The 18,496-nt window shown below is 60.1% G+C and overlaps 3 protein-coding genes across 3 annotated transcripts; all 3 read left to right on the top strand.

Annotated features, from left to right (window-relative positions):
* Positions 1-2,265: 2,265 nt before the first annotated feature.
* LSCM1_01447 (uncharacterized protein) lies at positions 2,266-3,279 on the top strand (the record flags this gene model as incomplete). Its single annotated transcript, XM_067319058.1, has 1 exon — positions 2,266-3,279. One exon carries the CDS (start codon positions 2,266-2,268, stop codon positions 3,277-3,279), a length of 1,014 nt encoding a protein of 337 aa, XP_067176337.1.
* Positions 3,280-3,311: 32 nt separating this feature from the next.
* Positions 3,312-7,745, top strand: LSCM1_01446 (uncharacterized protein; the record flags this gene model as incomplete). The annotated part of the gene is made up of 1 exon (XM_067319057.1): positions 3,312-7,745. One exon carries the CDS (start codon positions 3,312-3,314, stop codon positions 7,743-7,745), a length of 4,434 nt encoding a protein of 1,477 aa, XP_067176336.1.
* A 1,282-nt stretch (positions 7,746-9,027) lies between these two features.
* LSCM1_01445 (uncharacterized protein) lies at positions 9,028-12,483 on the top strand (the record flags this gene model as incomplete). The annotated part of the gene is made up of 1 exon (XM_067319056.1): positions 9,028-12,483. The coding sequence occupies one exon, from the start codon at positions 9,028-9,030 to the stop codon at positions 12,481-12,483; it is 3,456 nt and encodes a 1,151-aa protein (XP_067176335.1).
* Between the last annotated feature and the right edge of the window lie 6,013 nt (positions 12,484-18,496).

The following is an 18,496-nucleotide window of genomic DNA, read 5'->3' as shown; positions in this document are numbered from 1 at the left end:
TAGAGCCCCCCTCCTTTATCACGACGACGCCACCCTCTCTGCCTCCCAGTCGTAGCTTCGCTGATGCACACGCGCCGGGCGCGTGCCCTTCACCACCTCTGCGCCTGCCCAGATCGTGTGTGATTGTGGGCCAAATCGCGCGGCAGCACGGTGTGTGTGTGCGGCAAAATGTTGCATTGATGAGGGGCTTGCTCTGCTCACTTCTCTCTCTTTCTGACCCCTTCTCTCCTGCGTCCGCGCACGGTGCGACGCCTGACGGACCTTTCGCCATGACCTTCCCCTTGTGGTGGCGCATCGCTATCACTATTAAGGGCTTGCACGCCACGGCTCTTCTTCCACGGCCTCTACGTGCGCTCGAACGCTTTCATCTCTGCGTCATTCAGCGCACCTGCGTCACTCACATTGGCGTGCGAGGAGCAGCACAGCGCTGCGATCAACGAAGTGCGTCTGCTTGTCGTGCTCTGCCAGGCTCTCGGCTGACGTTTTGCCTCGTCGTGACCACATCGCGCCCCTCTCCCTCTTGATAAAATTGCCCCCCCCCGCCCTCTCCGCCTTGCCGCTCTTCGGTTCAGCCTCCGCGCGCACATAGGCGCGCAAACACGCGGGCCCGTTCGAAGCTGCTGTCTACCTCGTCCCTCATTCGCTCCTTCCCAACGACATCCGCCTCTCACCTTCTCTCGTGCCTTCGCAGTGGTGATCTCCTTTTCTCTCGCACGCGTCGCTCTGTGAGCTGCGGTGCGCCCTCCGCACCCTCCTCCCTCTCCCCCAACAGAAGACACTCTCAGCAGCTGCTGGCGCGCCCCTCTGCGTCTTTTCCCCCGCTCAGCAGTCCTCGTCACGTGCCTGCTGCGTGTGCCGCCTGTGCTCACGTCACCAATCGCGCACGCGTGCCTGTGCTTGGAGGAACTCACATGAGAGGGAGCGCAGCCACTTGTCGGTGCCCTGGCCTGTGTGCGTCGGCTGCCTCAGCGGATAACCTCACCTCGGCGCTCTCTCCGGCCGCACCTCGTCATCGCCCGTGCTCGCGAGCGTAGCGTTGAGCACTGGGGAGGGAGAAGAAGGGGGAAGGTCTGCGGCTTGCGGCGGCAAAGGGGCGGCGCCCGAGGCGGAGGCCAACATTGGATCGTTCGTTGAAGCTGTGACCACCTCGTTGTATGCACACATACACACACACATACATATATACTCATATACTTGTGCGTGTGTGTGTGTGCGCGCTGCATCTTCTGCCGGCTCCGCTGCCCAGAGTCCAGAGAAGGAATCGGCGCCAGAAGAAAAGGGACCTCTGCATGCTCGAGTGCTAGCGGCCACGCTGCCCCCTACCTCTCTGATCTCGTTTTAGAGATTCTTTGTGGGGTGTAGGCCTTGTGTGCGCTGACGGTCTTCCCTTCAACCTCCCGCCCCTCCTCTGGAGGAATTGGTCGAAAAACGTAGCCGACGCTGCATCGACCTGCGAAGGGTCTCATTTTTTTTTAGCTTGTTCGCGTTGCAGTCTTTTGTGCGATTCTAAGGAATCTCCGTTCACTTATCATTCTTTCGGATGGAAACGCGCGTGAAAAGCCGCTGTGTGTCTATACCCACACAGACAGAGAGATTACAGAGTGTCTTGGGCGGCTCTACCGCTAAGCATCTGCATAGCATAATAGGTCGCTCTCATCCGTCTTGTTTGCCTTTCATCAATTTGGTGCGAATTGTGAATCGCAACAGCGAGTCGCTGTGCGCTGGCATCCCCCTTTTTTTGTGTGTGTTCGCGTTGCTGTGAGGTGACAGGGTAGTGCGATTGCAGCGGTGCGTCTGTTACCCCATTGGTAATGATCTTGCCGTATTTGCCTTGGAACGGCAGCATTACAGTATATGAGGCGACGCTCTGCTTCTCACAGAGCTTACCACCCGTGCGACAGGTGCAGGCGCGACTCTCTTGTGCTCCAGCAAGCGGCATCGCGCAGGGCTTCCATCTCTCCTTCCCGAAAGCACCTGTTGCCGCTGCGCAAACCTCCAGTACACGGTGCTGGAAGAGGTGAAGACCTGTGTATATGTATGTATATATATGGGTGGCTTTCCTCAGACCTCTGTGCGGCAGGCGCTCCAGCAGGTGATCGCGGGCTGCGCTTATTGCCGCGGCGCTCTCCTTCTCCACTTCGCATGTGAAATCCGTTGACGCAGCCGAAACCCAAAGGCCACTTTGGTTGTCATACGGGCCACTCTTTTCGCACTCTTCACCAGTGCACTTATTCTGGCAGGCTCTCACGCATCTCTAACAGCCACATGAGCAGTGTTCGGCCGGGAAAGGCGGCGGGGTCCGAAAGCGAGGGCGTCTGCTCGTTTGCGGAGGTGAATCGGCGGCTGTGGCGCCTGCCTACCAAGGCGCCAGTACACGTCAGCGGCAGCAGGGGCGAGGAGCCGGACTGGGCTGCGGTGCGCGGGTCACTGGAGGAGGCACCGGAGGAGCTGAGCGGTGCTGTGTCGCGGTACTGGCTGAGCTGGCTTGACCCGTACATCACACTAGCATGGCGGGAGCGTCTTGAGGAGTCTTACATGCCGGTGCCGAAGCGTACGCACCGCGCTGTGTACTGCGGTGCATTGCTGAGTCGCGCCTTTCGCGAAGAGGAAGTGCGCGCTGGGCGTGATGTGTGGCGCTCGCGTGTGGAGGCGGCGCTTCCACTTCCTGGTAGGGACGGCAGCGACACTGTAGGTGCTAGAGAGAGTAGTGATCTTGACAGTCACAGCTCCTATGGAGGGGCGAGCGTGCTCGCTGTGAACGAGCGAGCGCGTGTGAGGTTCCGTGGTGAGGGCGGTGTGCACGGTCGGCTTCGTTGGGTCGGGTACGTGCGGTCGAGCGACACACCTCACGAACTTGTTGGAGGCGTGGAGTGGGACGCTGAGAGCGCGCTGCCGCGGTACCGCGAGCGGCTGGCTGGTGATGCTGACTCTGAAGTGGTGCACGACGGGTATGTGCATGGCGAGCGTCTGTTCCATCAGGTGCAGTCCGGGCGGCCGCGGTGCACGTGCGAGTACGTGCGGGATCTGGTCCCGCTTGCGGAAGGTGGGCTTGCGGATATGGAGTGTCCACGCCCGCCTCGTGCGCCGTCTCTGCTCAGGGCCCTGCTCCGCACGTTCCGTGGCGACTTGATGGCGGTATTCCTGCCTTCGATTGGCGGCATGATGTGCGAAGTGCTAACGCCATGGCTGCTACAGCAGTTCGTGCTGTTTCTGCAGTCGAACAAAGAACTTGACGGGGTGCACAGGGGCTCTTCTTCTTTGCTGTCTTTGCGATCCTGAAGATCGCCCAGCCAGCCTTTGTGAATAAAGGGATGCACCGCAGTCGGCGTCTGTCGAGCCTTTGGCGCACCTCTGCACTTGCACTGGTGTTTGAGAAGTGCCTGACGGTGTCGCCGGATGAGTTGTCGCGGCCGGACCTGAACATCGGGCGCATCTTGACGATGGCGAGCTCGGACATAGAGAACATAAAGGAATTTCCCATGCAGATGATGTACCTTTGGATGGCCCCGTCAATGCTGACGCTGTACGTCGCCTTTCTCTTTGTTCTCGTGGGGCCGAGTGCCCTGGCGGCTGTGGTACTCTTTGCTGCTTCGTTGCCTGTGCAGGCTGCGCTAACAAATGCGGTGGGCGGCGCACAAAAGAGCTTGACGAGCTGCACGGATCAGCGCCTGCGCCGCACGAGCGAGCTGCTCTCTGGCATCCGTGTCGTCAAGACGATGGGATGGGAGTCAAGGTTCATCTCGGCGATCGAATCCGGCGCCCGGGCCGAGGAATTGCGGTTCCGACGAAGGCTGCAGATATGCCAGGTGGGGCTATGGGCATGCGTGTTCTCCACCCCGACGTTCATGATCGCCGCTGTTCTCGCCTCCTACACCCTCAGCGGGCACAGGCTCGATGCATCCGTCGTGCTCCCCCTTATCGCCGTTGTGAGCGCTATAACCTTCCCAGTCATGATGCTTCCCGAGGCGTTCTCGTCGCTGGCAAAGTTCACGGTCTCGGCAGGTCGCATCACGCAGTTCCTGGAAAGCGATGACTCGCACATCATTCTGGAGCACGCAGAGCGCGTGTTCAGCGCGGCGGGTGGTGGTGCTGCCGACAGGGATGCGCAGACGCTGAGCGCTGCTTCAGTCAACGCTGCAAAGGTACTTGTGTCGTCTCCTAACGCTCTGCCTGTGTACAAACCGCGACACGGAGGACTGCGCCGCGTGACGGAGAGAATACTGTGTGCGGTGCTGCGCCGCCTCGTGCCTGTGGAGCTTCAGTGGCGGAGGGCGGCTGTTTCACCTGCCACAAGCGAAGGTGATGGGGAGCCGGCGCCTGATGCTGCGGAGCATGGCGACGGTGACGCGATACTGACGGGCGGTGAGGACGAGGACAGCGGTGATGCTGCTGGAGAGCTGTACGCGATGGAGGACAAGGCGCTGTTGCGTGACGTGGGCGTTTCGTTTCCGCGCGGGAAGCTGACGATGGTCGTCGGTGCGACAGGGAGCGGGAAGTCTGTGCTGCTGGCGACGCTGCTCGGTGCGTATCGGTTCGAGGGGCGCGTGGATGTGGCGCGGTCGGTGGCGTACGTGCCGCAGCAGCCGTGGATAATGCAGGCGACACTGGAGGCGAATGTGACGCTCTTCAAAGGTCATCGGCACGGTACCGCGCGGGCTACTGCAGCCGCTGGGGCCGGTGGCGATGGTGCGTTCGGCCGCGAATTGGCGCCAGTGTACTCGCCGCTGCGGTGCGCCGAGAAAGCGTCTGGGACCGCCGCCTTCTCGCAGCGCGGCGGCAGCCGTACGGCAGTGTGCGAGAGGCTTGCGCGCGCTCTGCGAAGCTGTCAGCTGGATGCGGATTTAGAACAGATGGCACAAGGGATGCAGACGGAGATCGGCGAACGCGGGATCAACCTGAGCGGCGGGCAGAAAGCGCGCGTCAGCCTTGCGCGCGCCGTCTACGCGGACTGCGACATGTACGTCCTGGACGATCCGCTGTCGGCGCTGGACGCGCACGTTGGGCGGCGCGTGATGGGCGAGGTTGTACTGCGTGCACTGGCCGGCAAGACACGCGTGCTAGCGACGTACCAGCTACAGTTTCTGCCGCATGCGGACCAGGTGGTGGTGCTGCGCGAGGGCTCCGTCGTGTTCGCAGGCAGCTATGCTGCTTACGCTTCCTCGGAGTGGAAGGCGCACGTGGAGCACGAGGAGGCTGCCACCGCCGCTTCGGCTTCAGGCAAGAACGGTGCAGGTGGCGGTGGCGATCCGGCTGTGGCGGAAGACCAGGAACTGAGTCCGGCGGGGCTGCCTGTTGCGAGCGTGAGGGCGTTGGATGCCACGCCGGAGGAGCTGGACCGCGCTCTGCATGCTGGTGCTGATTGTGGCGGTGCCCAAGAGGACGCCGAGCTGGTGCAGAGGATTGACGGCACTTCGCTAAAGCTTCACCGGCGCGACTCGCGAGACAGTGAGGACGCGAACGCGAAGAGCTGCACTGACGATGGCTGTACGCTGCTAAGGACTTTAGACGCCACACATACGTCTAGCGTCGTGCTGCGCTCTGCGAATGACTCAGGTGGTCTCGGCGGTGATGAGGATGCAGCCGATGGTGGCGACTTGATGACTATGGAGGAGAAGGAGACGGGGCACATACCGTGGAGCGTGTACCGTACCTACTTTGAGGCAGGGGGAGGCTTGCGCGTCGCCATTCGCGCTACACTGCAGTGCCTCCTCGGCGAAATCCTCTCAACGGCCACGAGTGTTTGGCTAACGCTGTGGTCTGTGAACTCCTTTGGCTCCTTTCTCTCCGCCAACGAACAGCTCGGCGTCTATCTCGGCTTTCTCTTGGCGTCCTCTCTCACCGTCTCCGCCAACGATTTATTCATTTTGCAGTGCTCCCGCCGCGCTGCCCGCCGCTTGCACGCCACTCTCCTGCATACGGTGAGCTCCGCCACGCTTGCCTTCTTTGACCGAACGCCGCTGGGCCGCGCCGTTAACCGGTTCAGCAAGGACATCTTCGTCCTCGATGACGAGCTCCCGGCGAACGTCATTCCATTTCTGGGCATCGGCGGGTACATCACGACGTCGCTAGCAGTGACGCTGTACACGTCGCCCTTTAGTATTGTCGTGCTGCTGTTGGCGGCTTACGCGTTTGGACGCCTGCTGAAGTTCTACGCAACAGTGGTGCGTGAGGTGCGGCGGCGCGGCAGCGTGGCTCAGTCTCCATTGTTCTCACTACTAGAAGATGTGGTGCACGGCCGCGCAACCATTGCAGTATACGACAAGTCGCACGTGCTGCTCGCGGAGGCGCTTCGACGGCTGGATCTCGTGTATAGCTGCACGTATGTGGAGAAGGTGATGACATTGTGGCTCGCTCTCCGGATCGAGTACATTGCGGCCTTCGTAATTGTTGCTGTCGGGCTGATCGGCGTGCTAGAGAAGCTGATAGATGCGTCCCCTGTGATGCCGGAGGCACGTGTGGGCCTGATCTCGCTGAGCCTCACCATGTGCCTCGACCTCAGCTGGTCGCTTTCTTCCATCCTAGACCTCGCTGCTGTTGTCGAGGCGAGCATGAACAGTGTGCAGCGTGTGTGCCATTACATTCGCTGCGTGCCGAAGGAAGCGCTGCTACTGGAGCCGCGGGAAGCGTACGCTATGCAGGATGGGATGGCGCACAACGGCAGCTGCGAGAATAGCAACTGGAGCGCCAGCGCTGCTAGCGAAATCGTCGTCGCGGCTGGTGATGACGATGAGGGCGCGCCTGCGTGGCAGGGAGGTGCTACAGGGAGCGACGCCGGCCGCGATTTCGGCGCTCTGCGGCTGGAGCACGTGGACATGCGGTACCGACCGGGTCTGCCGCTGGTGCTGCGCGACGTGTGTTTCGCCGTGGCGCCTGGGCAGAAGGTGGGCGTGGTGGGGCGCACCGGCAGCGGCAAGTCGACGCTGCTGCTGGCGTTCCTGCGGCTGGTGGACGTGTGCGGCGGGCGCATCCTCGTGTGCGGGCGCGACGCGCGGACGTACCCGCTGCCTACACTGCGCCGGCTCTTCTCCATGATCCCGCAGGACCCGCTGCTGTTCGACGGGACGGTGCGCAGCAACGTGGACCCGTTCGGCGACGCGACGGACAGGGAGGTGCTAGAAGCACTGGTGGCCGTAGGGTTCGTGGAAAGCGGTGGCTGCTGCTCCCCGGCTATCTCTCCGACAGCTGCGATGCCGTCGGCGCTTACTAGAAGGCCGAATACCGTATTTGGAGGCACGCCTGCACTAGAAACTGTGGTGCAGGCGGGCGGGTCGAACTTCAGTGTTGGCCAGCGCCAGCTATTATGCTTAGCGCGTGCACTGCTGAAAAAAGGGAGCGCGTTCATTCTGATGGACGAAGCGACGGCGAACGTGGACGCGAGATTGGATCAGACGGTGCAGCGTGTAGTGGCCGAGAAGTTTGGCGCCTACACGGTGGTGACGATCGCGCACCGGCTGCACACCGTGGCGGCGTACGACGTTGTGCTTGTAATGGATCGCGGACGCGTGGTGGAGATGGGGTCGCCTCGAGAGCTGCTGGAACGACGCGCGTCTGTGTTTTACGGGATGTTAGCGCAGAGTGCAGCGGTGACTGTTGCCCGTGAGCACTTGTCGCGGGAGGATGCTGCGGGTGCGGTCAGCGGGCCGACTTCGTGCGATGCGGATAGCGGAGGCACTGGACTGAGTACGGCAGAGCGTGAGCGCCGCGTGGAGGACGCGGTCGCGTCGCTCCTGCGTCAGTGCAAGTGATGGATCGCTAATGGATGTCTTCGTGCCATCAAGGCGACCCCCCCCCCGACCGTTGGCGTGAGGCCTCTTGTCTTGGCGCCCCTCTCTCTGCCGCACGGTACTGAGCTGAGTGAGCGGCTCTCAGGTACGTTGGATGTGTGCCTGCCTAGCGAGTCACGCACTTGGGCGAACCCGCCGAGTTTTAAGGCTTCCATATGCGCCGGCTAACAGCTGAGTCGTTGACTTGTGGACGAGGTGCGGCTCTTTCTGTTTATTTCCATTCGATTGTGCGACGGTCTCTCGGCAGAGCGGCGGAATCGCGCGCAGGGAGGAGGAGGAGGGGGGAGGCGGCAACCTATTGTACCCGTGGACGGCGTGACAGAGTTATCGATGCGCAGCTCTTATCCTGCCTGCCTATTTTTGTTGGCAGGAGATGCTGTGGCGCGGCGTGACGCAACGAGAGGCATCTGATCCATCGACCCCGCCCCTTTCCAGCGTGAAATGCGATGGCAGTCTGGGGTGGCGGAGGCTGTGTCTCACCTGTGCATGTGGAGTGGACAGGGCTCTTTCCGTTTTTTCCTTCCTCACTCAAGCAGCTTCTCTGCCGTGCGAGTCGGCGGCTTCTACGGCCGCACAGATTTCGCGTCTGGTGCGCGCAATATTTGTATGCGCACCACTGCGGCGTGACATCTTTTGTACTTCGCCATCTATTCCCTCCCTCGGTGCGCCTCGGAGGTACGGTGGCGCTATCTTCTCCCCGATACCCCCTCCCCTCCTCTTCCACGTGCCTCGTGATCGGCGGCTCCGTCCTCCCCTCTCCCCCCGACTCCTCCCCATACACACACACACACACGACGTCTTCTGCCAGGGTCGCCTGTCTGTCAGCCATACGAGAGAAGGCATTGCTGTGCTCGTTTTCTCTCTCTCTCATGCCTTTTGTACCTCAGCGCCAACGCACTTCCCCTCCCCCTCCCAAAAAAAAGGCTTACCGCCAATCAGCTGACGTGCGCCGCTCCCTCGCGTCCCCTCTCACAGGCCGTATGGAGGAGGCGAGGGCTTTTTTGCTTTTCGTTTGATCCGTTTTTCTCTTCACATCTCAGCGTCGCTCAGTGTGCACAGCATTCTCCGTTTCATCATCTTTTTTTTAATTGCTGTTGATTTTCTGCGCCGTGTCTTCCGTCTGCAGCGCGCGCTTTGCCGAGAAGGCGACGTGGCGTGATTTCTTCACGCATCCATCGACTTCGGCTGTTGCCCGCCTTGCCTCTTCCTTCGTCGGCGTGGGGGCCGCTACACGGAATCACTCATGGGCGCATCACCGAGCCGAGAAGCGCAGGATCAGTACCTCGATGAACTTCGTGAGCGAAAGCAGAAGGCCTGGCGCGTCGACCGTCGCCGAAAGGAGGTCTCACTGCTGCCACTGACGAAGAAGTTCATGCACTACGTACAACCGGATCCGGCGACACGGCCCGACTCCCGAACTTCCTCCAACTCCAGCAGTCACAGCTCCCACACGGATACTAACACCTCCAGCACGTCACGCAGCTCGCGGCGCGATTACTGCCCTGGGCAGTTATGCCTTGACGCGGCACCGGCCTCGCTGCCGTTTGTGCAGCAGCTGTACAATGCCTACAGAGAGCCGGGCATACAGTTCTACTGCCGAAAGGAGTCATGGGGAAAGATGAACGAGCTGCCGCAAGACCTCTACTACCCGACAGTCGAGTCCTTTTACGCGGCTACCGTCAGCTGCTACGAGGAGGACCTGTACGAGACCAACGAGGATATGCAGCAAGCGTACGATCAGCAGAAGCTCACGCGCCGTCTATGGGCCCTCGGGCCGTCGCGGAAGGGTCCGGCATCGACACAGCCGTCGAGGACGTATCGGCAGGGCCCGTCCATTCGGCCAACGCCGTGCGCGATTTGCTTCGAGTACCCGACAAGCTCTATCGCCCCCCCTCCGAGAGAGGGGGAGGGCGCGTCGCCGGCGGCGAATGCCCACCGCTGCGGCGCCCCGCACGGCAGTGTGGTGTTCGCGCCCCACTGCTCCTTTATGGTCGTCGGCTTTGTCGGACTGGTGCCGGCGCGGCAAGAGCGGGCGCGGGCCTGTGCAGAAGCCTTCCTTCGGCCGCCGGCGGAGAGCGCCGGGAGCGATGGGGAGGGCAAGTGCGCCGGCACCCGCGAGGAGCCCGCCGAGTACGAGCTCGTCGCGTTCATCTCCAAGTCCGCTGGCGAGCAGCATCTTGGCCGTGCGTTGTTCCAAGCAGCATTTCTCTACGTGGATCAGTGCCGTCGTGCCGGACTTCCGGGTAATCCGCCTTTGCCGAGTACGCGCTTCGCATGCTTCTTGATGGACGTGCCCTCTTTATGCTTTCTGCGCGAGGTGCGACTGCGGTGCGCTGAGTTGCAGTGGACACGGCGACTGGCGCGAGCGTTGCGGCGAATACGCATCGCGGCGCATCATTTGGCGGCCGAGATGAGTGACGCGATTGCGTCGGAGCTGTGCGCTTTCATGGCGGAGTGCTTCGTGAAGCTTGACTTTCACCCTTCGCCGACGACGCCGGCGTGTCTGTTTGCCGGCTTTGTCGGCGATGCTGGATCTGCCGTGGTGGTGGACGCAAGCGCTGCTTTCCCCTCTGCCGCCATCCACGCTGCCCCGCTGCCAACCTCGGCGAGTGCGGAGGTGAAGGCGCTGCTGAAGAGTAGGGCCGACGGCGACGGACTTTTCGGTCACGGCGGCGGGAGCACGGTGGGCGGTGGGTCTCGCGGCGGCGCCAAAGGGAGCACCGACGGAGGCGCACCTGCCGCTGCGGGGGCCGGCGCTGAGACGGTGAAGGTGGTCTGCGTTGTGGGAACGAATCAGCTGACGGTCGGGAGTGCAGTGTACCCCCATGCAACGGTGCTCGAGCGGGCTGTGGAGGTCAGCACCGGTGCTTTCGTCGAAGCGGACTGGGCTGTGGCGCAAGACTTGTCCGGCCACGAGGCCCTGGCAATAGATTTCTATGATGCAGATCCGGAAGACGAGTGGGACTACAGCATCTGCGTTCGCGCGCCCGGAGAGCGCGAGCCGCGGCCGACGGCGGTGGTCTCGGACATTATCTTGTCGTGGTCAAAGAACTTGTATGTGCAAGCCCGTCTGGCGGACACCTCAGACAGCCACTGGGTGAACTCGTACCCGCTAGACTACTATACGGCCACTCAGCTCAAGGCAACTCCATCTTTTCAGACGTCGGCTCTCAATGCGGGGCCCTCAACTCATCCGCCACTCACCACCGCCACACCCGCGGCGCAGGGCGCGAAAGATGGTACGGCGCGCACTTCTCCACTCACAACATCAAACGTCAAAGCCCTTTCACGCGCCTCGCCCGCTGACATCGGTGGTCAGCGCGTCGTTCATGCCGAGGGAGACGCGGATGCGAACACCACCCCGTCCGCGCATCCCGAGGCTACTGCACCCGGGTTTTATCTTTGGGAATTCGAGCATCAGGGCCGATTCTACACGATCGGGCTCGTTCCAAACTTCGTGCGAGCGACCCGGCGCGGATGCAGCAACGCGGGGAATCGCAACTCCTCAAACCGTCGCAACAAGAGCTCGGACACGGAGAAGAACGCGCCCGCAGCGGTGGCGGCGGCCTCCGCTGGTGGCGACGTGATTAGGAGCGCCGTGGACCCGATGTCGGAGGCGGATGTGAGCTCTGCCGCGTCGCAGCACTATGCGAATAGTCGTTCCTACAGCGGCCTCAGCTCCCGGAGCGGTGAGACGTACCGCACCGCGGGATCGTCGCACTCCACGATGAGCAACCTGCATTTGGTCGGCGGCAGGCGCACGGTGCGCCAGCGCCGCATGGTCCTCTCTCTGAGGACAGGTCAGGCGTACGAGAACGGCGTGCCCGTCTCGAACGCTATTCCACCTGTGAGTGGAGGTCGCCATTCCCGCGCGCTGTCAGACACTGGTAGCTCTGCTCGGAACGAGTCCGGCGCTGACGCGCACGCCGGCAGCGGAGCGGACACGTCAAGCAAGCGGCTCAACCACAGCGATGGAACAGCCGTCGCACCGCCTATGGGCAGCGGCGACAAGGCTACGCTCGACGAACTGGGAGGCGGGTACGAGAGCGACGATGCCTATGGGGGTCAGTCGTTCTCAGGCAGGGGTATGCCGCGCTCGTGTGCGCGGCAGCAAGCGAAGAGGTACGTGAACACACCCTATGAGCACTCGTCCCAGCAGTTTCAGCCTCCACAGGCACTGCAGCGCCGCCTGTCGGGTGGTGCAGGCGGCGGCTGTTTGCCAAAGGCTGAGGCGCGCGCGCCCTTTCAATGGCAGCGTCGGCTTGCCCTGGACGATGACGGTGCTGCTGGCAACGGCATTCCTTCTCTTCATGGATTTGGCCCAGGTGGCTACTCGGACGGGCTGGTCGACTACACCGGCTGCGAGGAGCTGGGAGAGACTGACATGCTCTTTCCCGAGTCGATGACGAGGGTAACGGCGCCTGCGGCTGGCGTGGAGACGCTGCAGCACTGGCCGAAGGAGGAGCAGCTGGGCCAGTACCAGATTAGTTGCGATCAAGGCGTTCTCGGGCCCTTGCACTCGCTGGCCCAGGGCGGGAAGGGAGCCCCTGAAGCGGAGCTAGTGGTCGGCAGTGCGAGCGGGGCTGCGGCATCGCCTCAGCCCCCGGTACTTCAAGTGACGGCATACGTACAGGAGGTGAAAGACTCGGATGGCAGGACAAAGCTGCGGTGGGACTGGCGAGGCCTGCCGAGAAAATAGAGCGCCGTCACGAGGACTACAGTTTCGCCCGCCACCAAAAGGTGATAGTGAAGGACCTCTTATTACCATCTGAAGGACCTCTCTCTCTCTCGCTCGCTCTTTCTTTCTTTATGGACATCTGGGGCCAGGCCTAAGGTCAAGCGCTCGATGCGGCTCACGCAATGCAGCTAGCGAGAGGGCGGTGTGTGTGATGATCTCTGCTGCATCTCCTGCACACCCGCGTCGCTCATGCGCTGGCGTGGGCGCGGTTGACATTCCCCGGGCGAAGAGTTCACCTGTGCGTTTTCTTCATATTCTCGCGCGCCAAGCTCCGCATTGGATTTCAGCGCCTATTCGCCTCTTTCTTCGCTGCCGCTGCCGCTCTTCTGAGAAGGAGGAGACAATCTTTTCCCTTCCCAGACGGGCGCGGTAGGTGTGCGCCCATGCGCTTACTCCTTAAATGGTTTTCGTGGCTTCTTCCTTCCTGCGCCCCCCCTTCTCCCCTCTCTCTGTTGCTGAGCGGCTCTCTCCGAGGGGCGTGGGCCGCTCCTCTTCCGTACTTTCTCCTCGCTGCAGTGGCATGCGCACTTTCCTAAAAAAGGAGTGCCCTTTTTTTTCTTGTCCGGCTGCGTTTCAGCGATGAGTGCACGTCTCCGCGCGTGAACCTGTTGCGTGGTGGACTCCTTTATCATTCTTGTTGTTTCTACGTTATGCCTTCTGCTGTTTTTCTCCCGTCCCTCTCTCCCTTCTTCCCGAGACAGCCTCGCTCGCATGCGGTGTGTGCCCCCTCTCCCCCTCCCCAACACACACACACACACTGTCCCTCTTTTTTCTTTTTCCGTTGACCTCTGAGCCCCCCCTCCCAGTTGAGGCCCTTACCGACACTTTCTCTTCTTTTTTTGTTTTTATTACCATCATGACTGCGCTTTTTGTCGTCCCTCTCCCTCTCTCTTCACCCACCCCCCTCCCTTTCTCGCATCGCCCTTTGCGTTTCATGCGGCAGTGGTGTCGCGCAAGCGTCGCCTCCAGGCCGTCCGCGCTGCCTCCCACTTCTCCGGTGTACGGGGCCGACAGGTATGTGCTTAGCACCCCATATAGCTTCTCTAAGACTGACACCGTGCTGGTCATCATCGCAGCGCAAAGCTTGTGATTGACTGCTCCGTTACGTCCACATTTTTGAGCGCAGCGAGGCTCGTGTTATGCCCCCTCCCCCTCCCCTCTCTTTTGCAGGCTCGTTTTCCTGCGTCTGTTTCGCGGCCGCTTCCACTCCCCCGTTTTTTTTTTCCTCATCGCGGCGACGGGACGAGACTCATCGTGGAGGGACGTAAGTAAATAAGAGATTACCCCTGATACCGGCTATCGAACAGAATTCTGCACACCTGTAAATATAACTGTATATACGTATATACATATATGCGTGTGCGTTTGTCCTTTTCACAGAAGATGTCGCGGAGCGGCCCGTTTCTGCTTCTCTGTAGCACTGATGGGGCGCCTGCCATCCCTCCTTTTTCTCTCTCCCCTCCTTTCTGAGTATTTTTTTTCTTCGTCGTCATGCTTCGGCAATGCTGTGGTCGTGTCTCGGGCATGCCCCACTGCAGCGGATATGTGAACAGCTCTCAGCCATACATTCACCTCTCCCCCTCCCTTCCTCTTCCTCTTCAGGCCGCTTTTGCGCTCATTCGCTCTCCGTCTGACCTCCCCATTTCTCTCTGCCTCGGCGTGCGAGGACGTGCGTGGGTGTGTGTGTGTGGGGGCGCGTGCCGCGGAACTATGGAGCGCCAGCGGACATGTATGCCAGCGCATGCGCTTGTGCGTACAGCAAAATAATCCTCTGCGCTTATCACTATCGCTTCCTCATTCCTTGTCCCCGATGGCGGAGGGACACGCACCTCTCAGTGCCTTACTGCGAAGGCCTCACTTCCCACTTTGGGAGGAAGCCGATCAGCAGCCCCCCGCCTCCTCCATCTCTGCGATTGCCGAGCTACTTCCGTAGGTGACGAGGTCGAGTGCTTACGGCATAGGGAGTCTGCATCGATGCGTTGCTGCTGTTGTCAGCGACCAAGGCCTGCCTGACACCACGTCGGTGTGACTTGCTGCACTGGACGCGTGCGCGTCATTCACACGATAGGCAGAGCATCGATGTGAATGGAACGCATCCCACTCGCTCTTCACGCTGCCTACTCGTGTAGGTAGCTTCAGTGAGTTGGCAGGGATACGCGCCTGCCGTAACCGGCACGGCGGGTGCGGCTGCGAGTCGACCTGCGAGGCAAACTGTGAGTGGTGCGGTGCGGGTAGAGTCTGAGGCACGGACCGTGCGCAGGTCATGACGTCGGTACGTGGCTGTTGCGCGTGTCGGTACGTGGCTGTTGCGCGTGTCGCTACGGCTGTATCGCAGCACCAGGCGGCGGCACCCGCGTGAGACGGGCCGATGGGAGGTCGGGCGAAGGCTTGACTGGCGCGCCATGACCGAAAATGGATACGTTGAGGCGGAGATAGGCAGCAACAGCAACAACAGCGAAAATACGTTTGCTGCTGTCACACTGAAGGCAATGGCGGCTCAATGGAGCCGCAGACCTCCCCCTTTGGCACGTGCGGAGACGGCCGCCCTTCGTTGTAAGCTTGCGATCGCTTTCACATAAAAGAGATGGCTAGTGACGGCGCCTTGTTCATCCAGGGTCGCACCAATGCAGTGCGAGCTCATGTATGTCTGTCTGCCAGTGTGTGTGTGCTTGTGTGGAGCGTGCACACATATGTTTGCGTATTTATCTTTATATGACGTGCATTCGTTCTTTTTTTTCGTTTGGACATTCGGTGATTCGGCTTCGCTCATCACATTCCCCCGAATCGGCTCGCTCACGTGTTTCCACGACTGGCAAGGCCGTGGGGGCGGTCGTCTGGGGAGCTCTGCGTGTGCGATTCCAGGGGTGCCTTCCACTAGTCTTTTTTTTGCTTGTTTCCCCGTTGCAGGACCGACGCGAGGGCGAAGTGAAAGCGTATGTGCGTATGCGTATGTGTTTGAGTGGGAGATGGGGGAAGACATGCGATCTTCTTTTTCGCCCCTGCCATACTAATGTGGAGACATGCGGAGGACGATTCTGTCGTCGACTCCGGCATTTATTTCGTCTCGCTGGTCGAGTCACCGTGGCGGCGCCCATCGAGGGCGTAGGGCGCCTTAACTTGTTTAGCAGAAAGCAAAAGAGTCTGCTGTGGCCTCTTCACTGTGGATCACAGGAACGAATCTTTCAGTCTCTCTCTCTTTTGGCTACGTGCTGAAGCGCGTGCTCTGGCAGAACTCTTCCTCGCCTGGACTCCTGACGGTGGTGGCTGCGGTCTGTGGTGGCTGATCTCACTTCTCCAGGACCCCTCAGTCGGGCTGTGAATGAGAAGCACATAGCAGGGGGTGAGAGGCGCGCTTGTGGCTGCCAGCTTCATGGCAAGCATGAGGCGTGTGGCTCGATTTTTTTCGGTTTCCGGTGGACTTTCCGCTCTTCGCACCACGTACATATCTGAACATGCATATACGCTGCCGCCTGTGGCGCTTGCGCACGACGCCAGGCTGCCCCATGGCGCCTCTATTGCAGCCATATGTTTCCGCGCATTCCTATTCTGCATGCCGCGCATCTGTGAAAAATCCTTCCGCGATGCTGATATCTGGCTGGAAGAGGCGAAGACCCCACAATGGTGGCCTGCGCTGCTCGTGGGGGTGGGGCGAGCCGCTGATTTCTCCGCACTACTCTGGCTCATATAGGCCCCCTCTGTGGGCGAGGGCCGAGGTGGCGGCAACAAGGATGTGTGTGCTAGATTTGATGAAGGGAGGCTCTGCAACCCTGTGGGGTCCCCCCGTAACGACGATCGCACCCGTTGCTGGCAGAAACCCCTCTTCTCTCGGGAAAGCGGTGAATGAATCGCTGCTGCGAGCGCACCATTCCTGAAGCCTTGCTGACCCCCATACGCTCGCATCCTCTCTTGGCCCCCCACCCACCCTCATCCCCCTTCACGCCTCTATCCCATTCAAGTGCCGCACCTCGATTATACGTCAACTGCATTCTGTACACAGTGGACACCTCCGCTCCGCTCCCCTCCCCCTTTCCTTTCGCCCTCCCTCCGAACGTGAACACAAATTCACTCGTTGACACAAGTGCACGTCGGCATCCTCCCCTCAACGGCAAGAGGCTGCTGCTGCGTAGGCGTACGCATCCCTCCGACATCATACATTTTTTTGTTTCTCTATATTTCGCCTTCATTCTATCCAAATTGCACAGTTCTCCTCACCGCATACAGGGAGAGAGAGGGAGGGGGAGAACGCAAGGAGTGGAGGAGGATTGAGAGGGAGGGGGAACGGTCAAGCGGCGCGTCCGCTGTTACGCTCACCTGCGGCTCCCCCACTCTACGACACACGTGTGCGTGTGTGCGCTATATGGAAGGGTACTTTCTTTCACTTTTTTAGTTGTTGTTTAAACGCTCCATCCATTCTCCTTCCCTTTCCCTTTGCCGTGACTCCATTCAAGACAGCAGATCTGAATTTTTTTCGCCGTTGTTGTTTCGTCCTCTCTTGTGCGTGGGATTTCGTCGCAGCCGTCTTCGCCCCCTTAACTCAGAGTAAGAGGTGCTGAACTGCGGCGAAGAGCGAGAGGGCGGCAACAACAAACAGCGGCCACGTACGCCAACATCCCAAGCCTCGAGGCAGCGCACAAAACAAGGGGAGTGACCCCGACGTGGCTATCAAGCTACACATTGTAGCAGCGTGAGGAGAAGAACACCGCCCCCCTCCCCCAAGCAGTATATATATATATCAACACAACGGACACGGTACTTTCGCGCCCCCTCCCCTCTTTCTCTACTGTTAGGCTCTCTCATTTATCGCACCGCCCTCCTGGACTGCCCCCTTTCTATTCCTTCTCCCCCCTCCTCCCCTCTGTGTCTTTTTTTTTCATCTTCTCATCCTTTTTTTTTTGTTTCGTTGTTACCGTCGTCGTTGCTGCTGTGGCGTTTACCACGCTGCTGCAGCCTTCGCGTATTCCTCCCTCCTCCCTCCACGAGAATTATCAGAAAGAGCACACACAGACACACACACACACACACAACGTACTGTACACAAAGAGTAACAACAAAAAAAAGAAACGCAGAAGTGTCTCCGTGTGTTGCCGTTTGTGCCATCGGTGCGGCGTGACGTGGCGGAGTGCAGAGAGGCTCATTTTGTGTTCGTAATCGATTTTCTGTTTAAGCGTGTGTGTGTCTGTGTGTGTGTATTCTCTTTGCTTACCATTCTTTGCTGTTTTTTTTTTAGTGCCTCTCCGTCGGTACGCGACTGCGGCTTGTCGGCGAGCGCACAGAGCAGACGAGCTGGAACAGAGGGACAACAGAGAATAGGAGAAAACGAACGGTAAGAGGTACATCAGAAACGATTACACAAAAAGGGCTGGCACCCATCTCTCTTCTCTCTGTGTGTGTGTGTGCGTGTGCCTGTCTGTCTTTGTGTTTTAACTTTCTCCGAGTGTTACGAGAGGTTCGTATTGTTCAGTGCGGCTCTTTGCGCTGGCGCTCTGCAGCGACTCGAAGTCACGTCAGCCAACGGGCTGTAGACGAGACACGCTGATCGAACAATAAAAAAAAGAGATCCGTTTTAGTGGCATTTTTATATATTCTGTCTTGGCAGGGCTCTCTCAGTGAATTTTTCTTTTGAATCTCTTCGCCTCTTTTTCTGTGTGTACTCCTCCCTTACGTGTATATTTGCATATCTGTTGTGGGGCTGTGGCTGCGTGTGCGCGTCCGTCTATCTCCTGTGCACGCTGGCCGTGGCCGTTCTCCTGCCTTGTAAAAGTCACGGTAACTGTACGCACGACCTCACAAGTGGTATCGCGATCGCAGGTAGGGGTGCTGAGGGAGGCTCCTGTGGGGGGCGTGCCGCGCACGCCCGCCTCGTTTAGGCGCGAATCTTCTCTTGCTTTCTCTACCGGAGGGCGCATTTTTTTCTTTGGGAGCACGACAAAGGCGCTTCGTGCAGGTCTGCACTGACGCATCCTCGGCTGCAATC

This window comes from Leishmania martiniquensis, chromosome 31, assembly GCF_017916325.1.
Source record: "Leishmania martiniquensis isolate LSCM1 chromosome 31, whole genome shotgun sequence".
NCBI classification, from domain to species: domain Eukaryota; phylum Euglenozoa; class Kinetoplastea; order Trypanosomatida; family Trypanosomatidae; genus Leishmania; species Leishmania martiniquensis.
The sequence above is the reverse complement of the archived record's forward strand: the minus strand, read 5'-3'. Positions and strand labels throughout refer to the sequence as shown.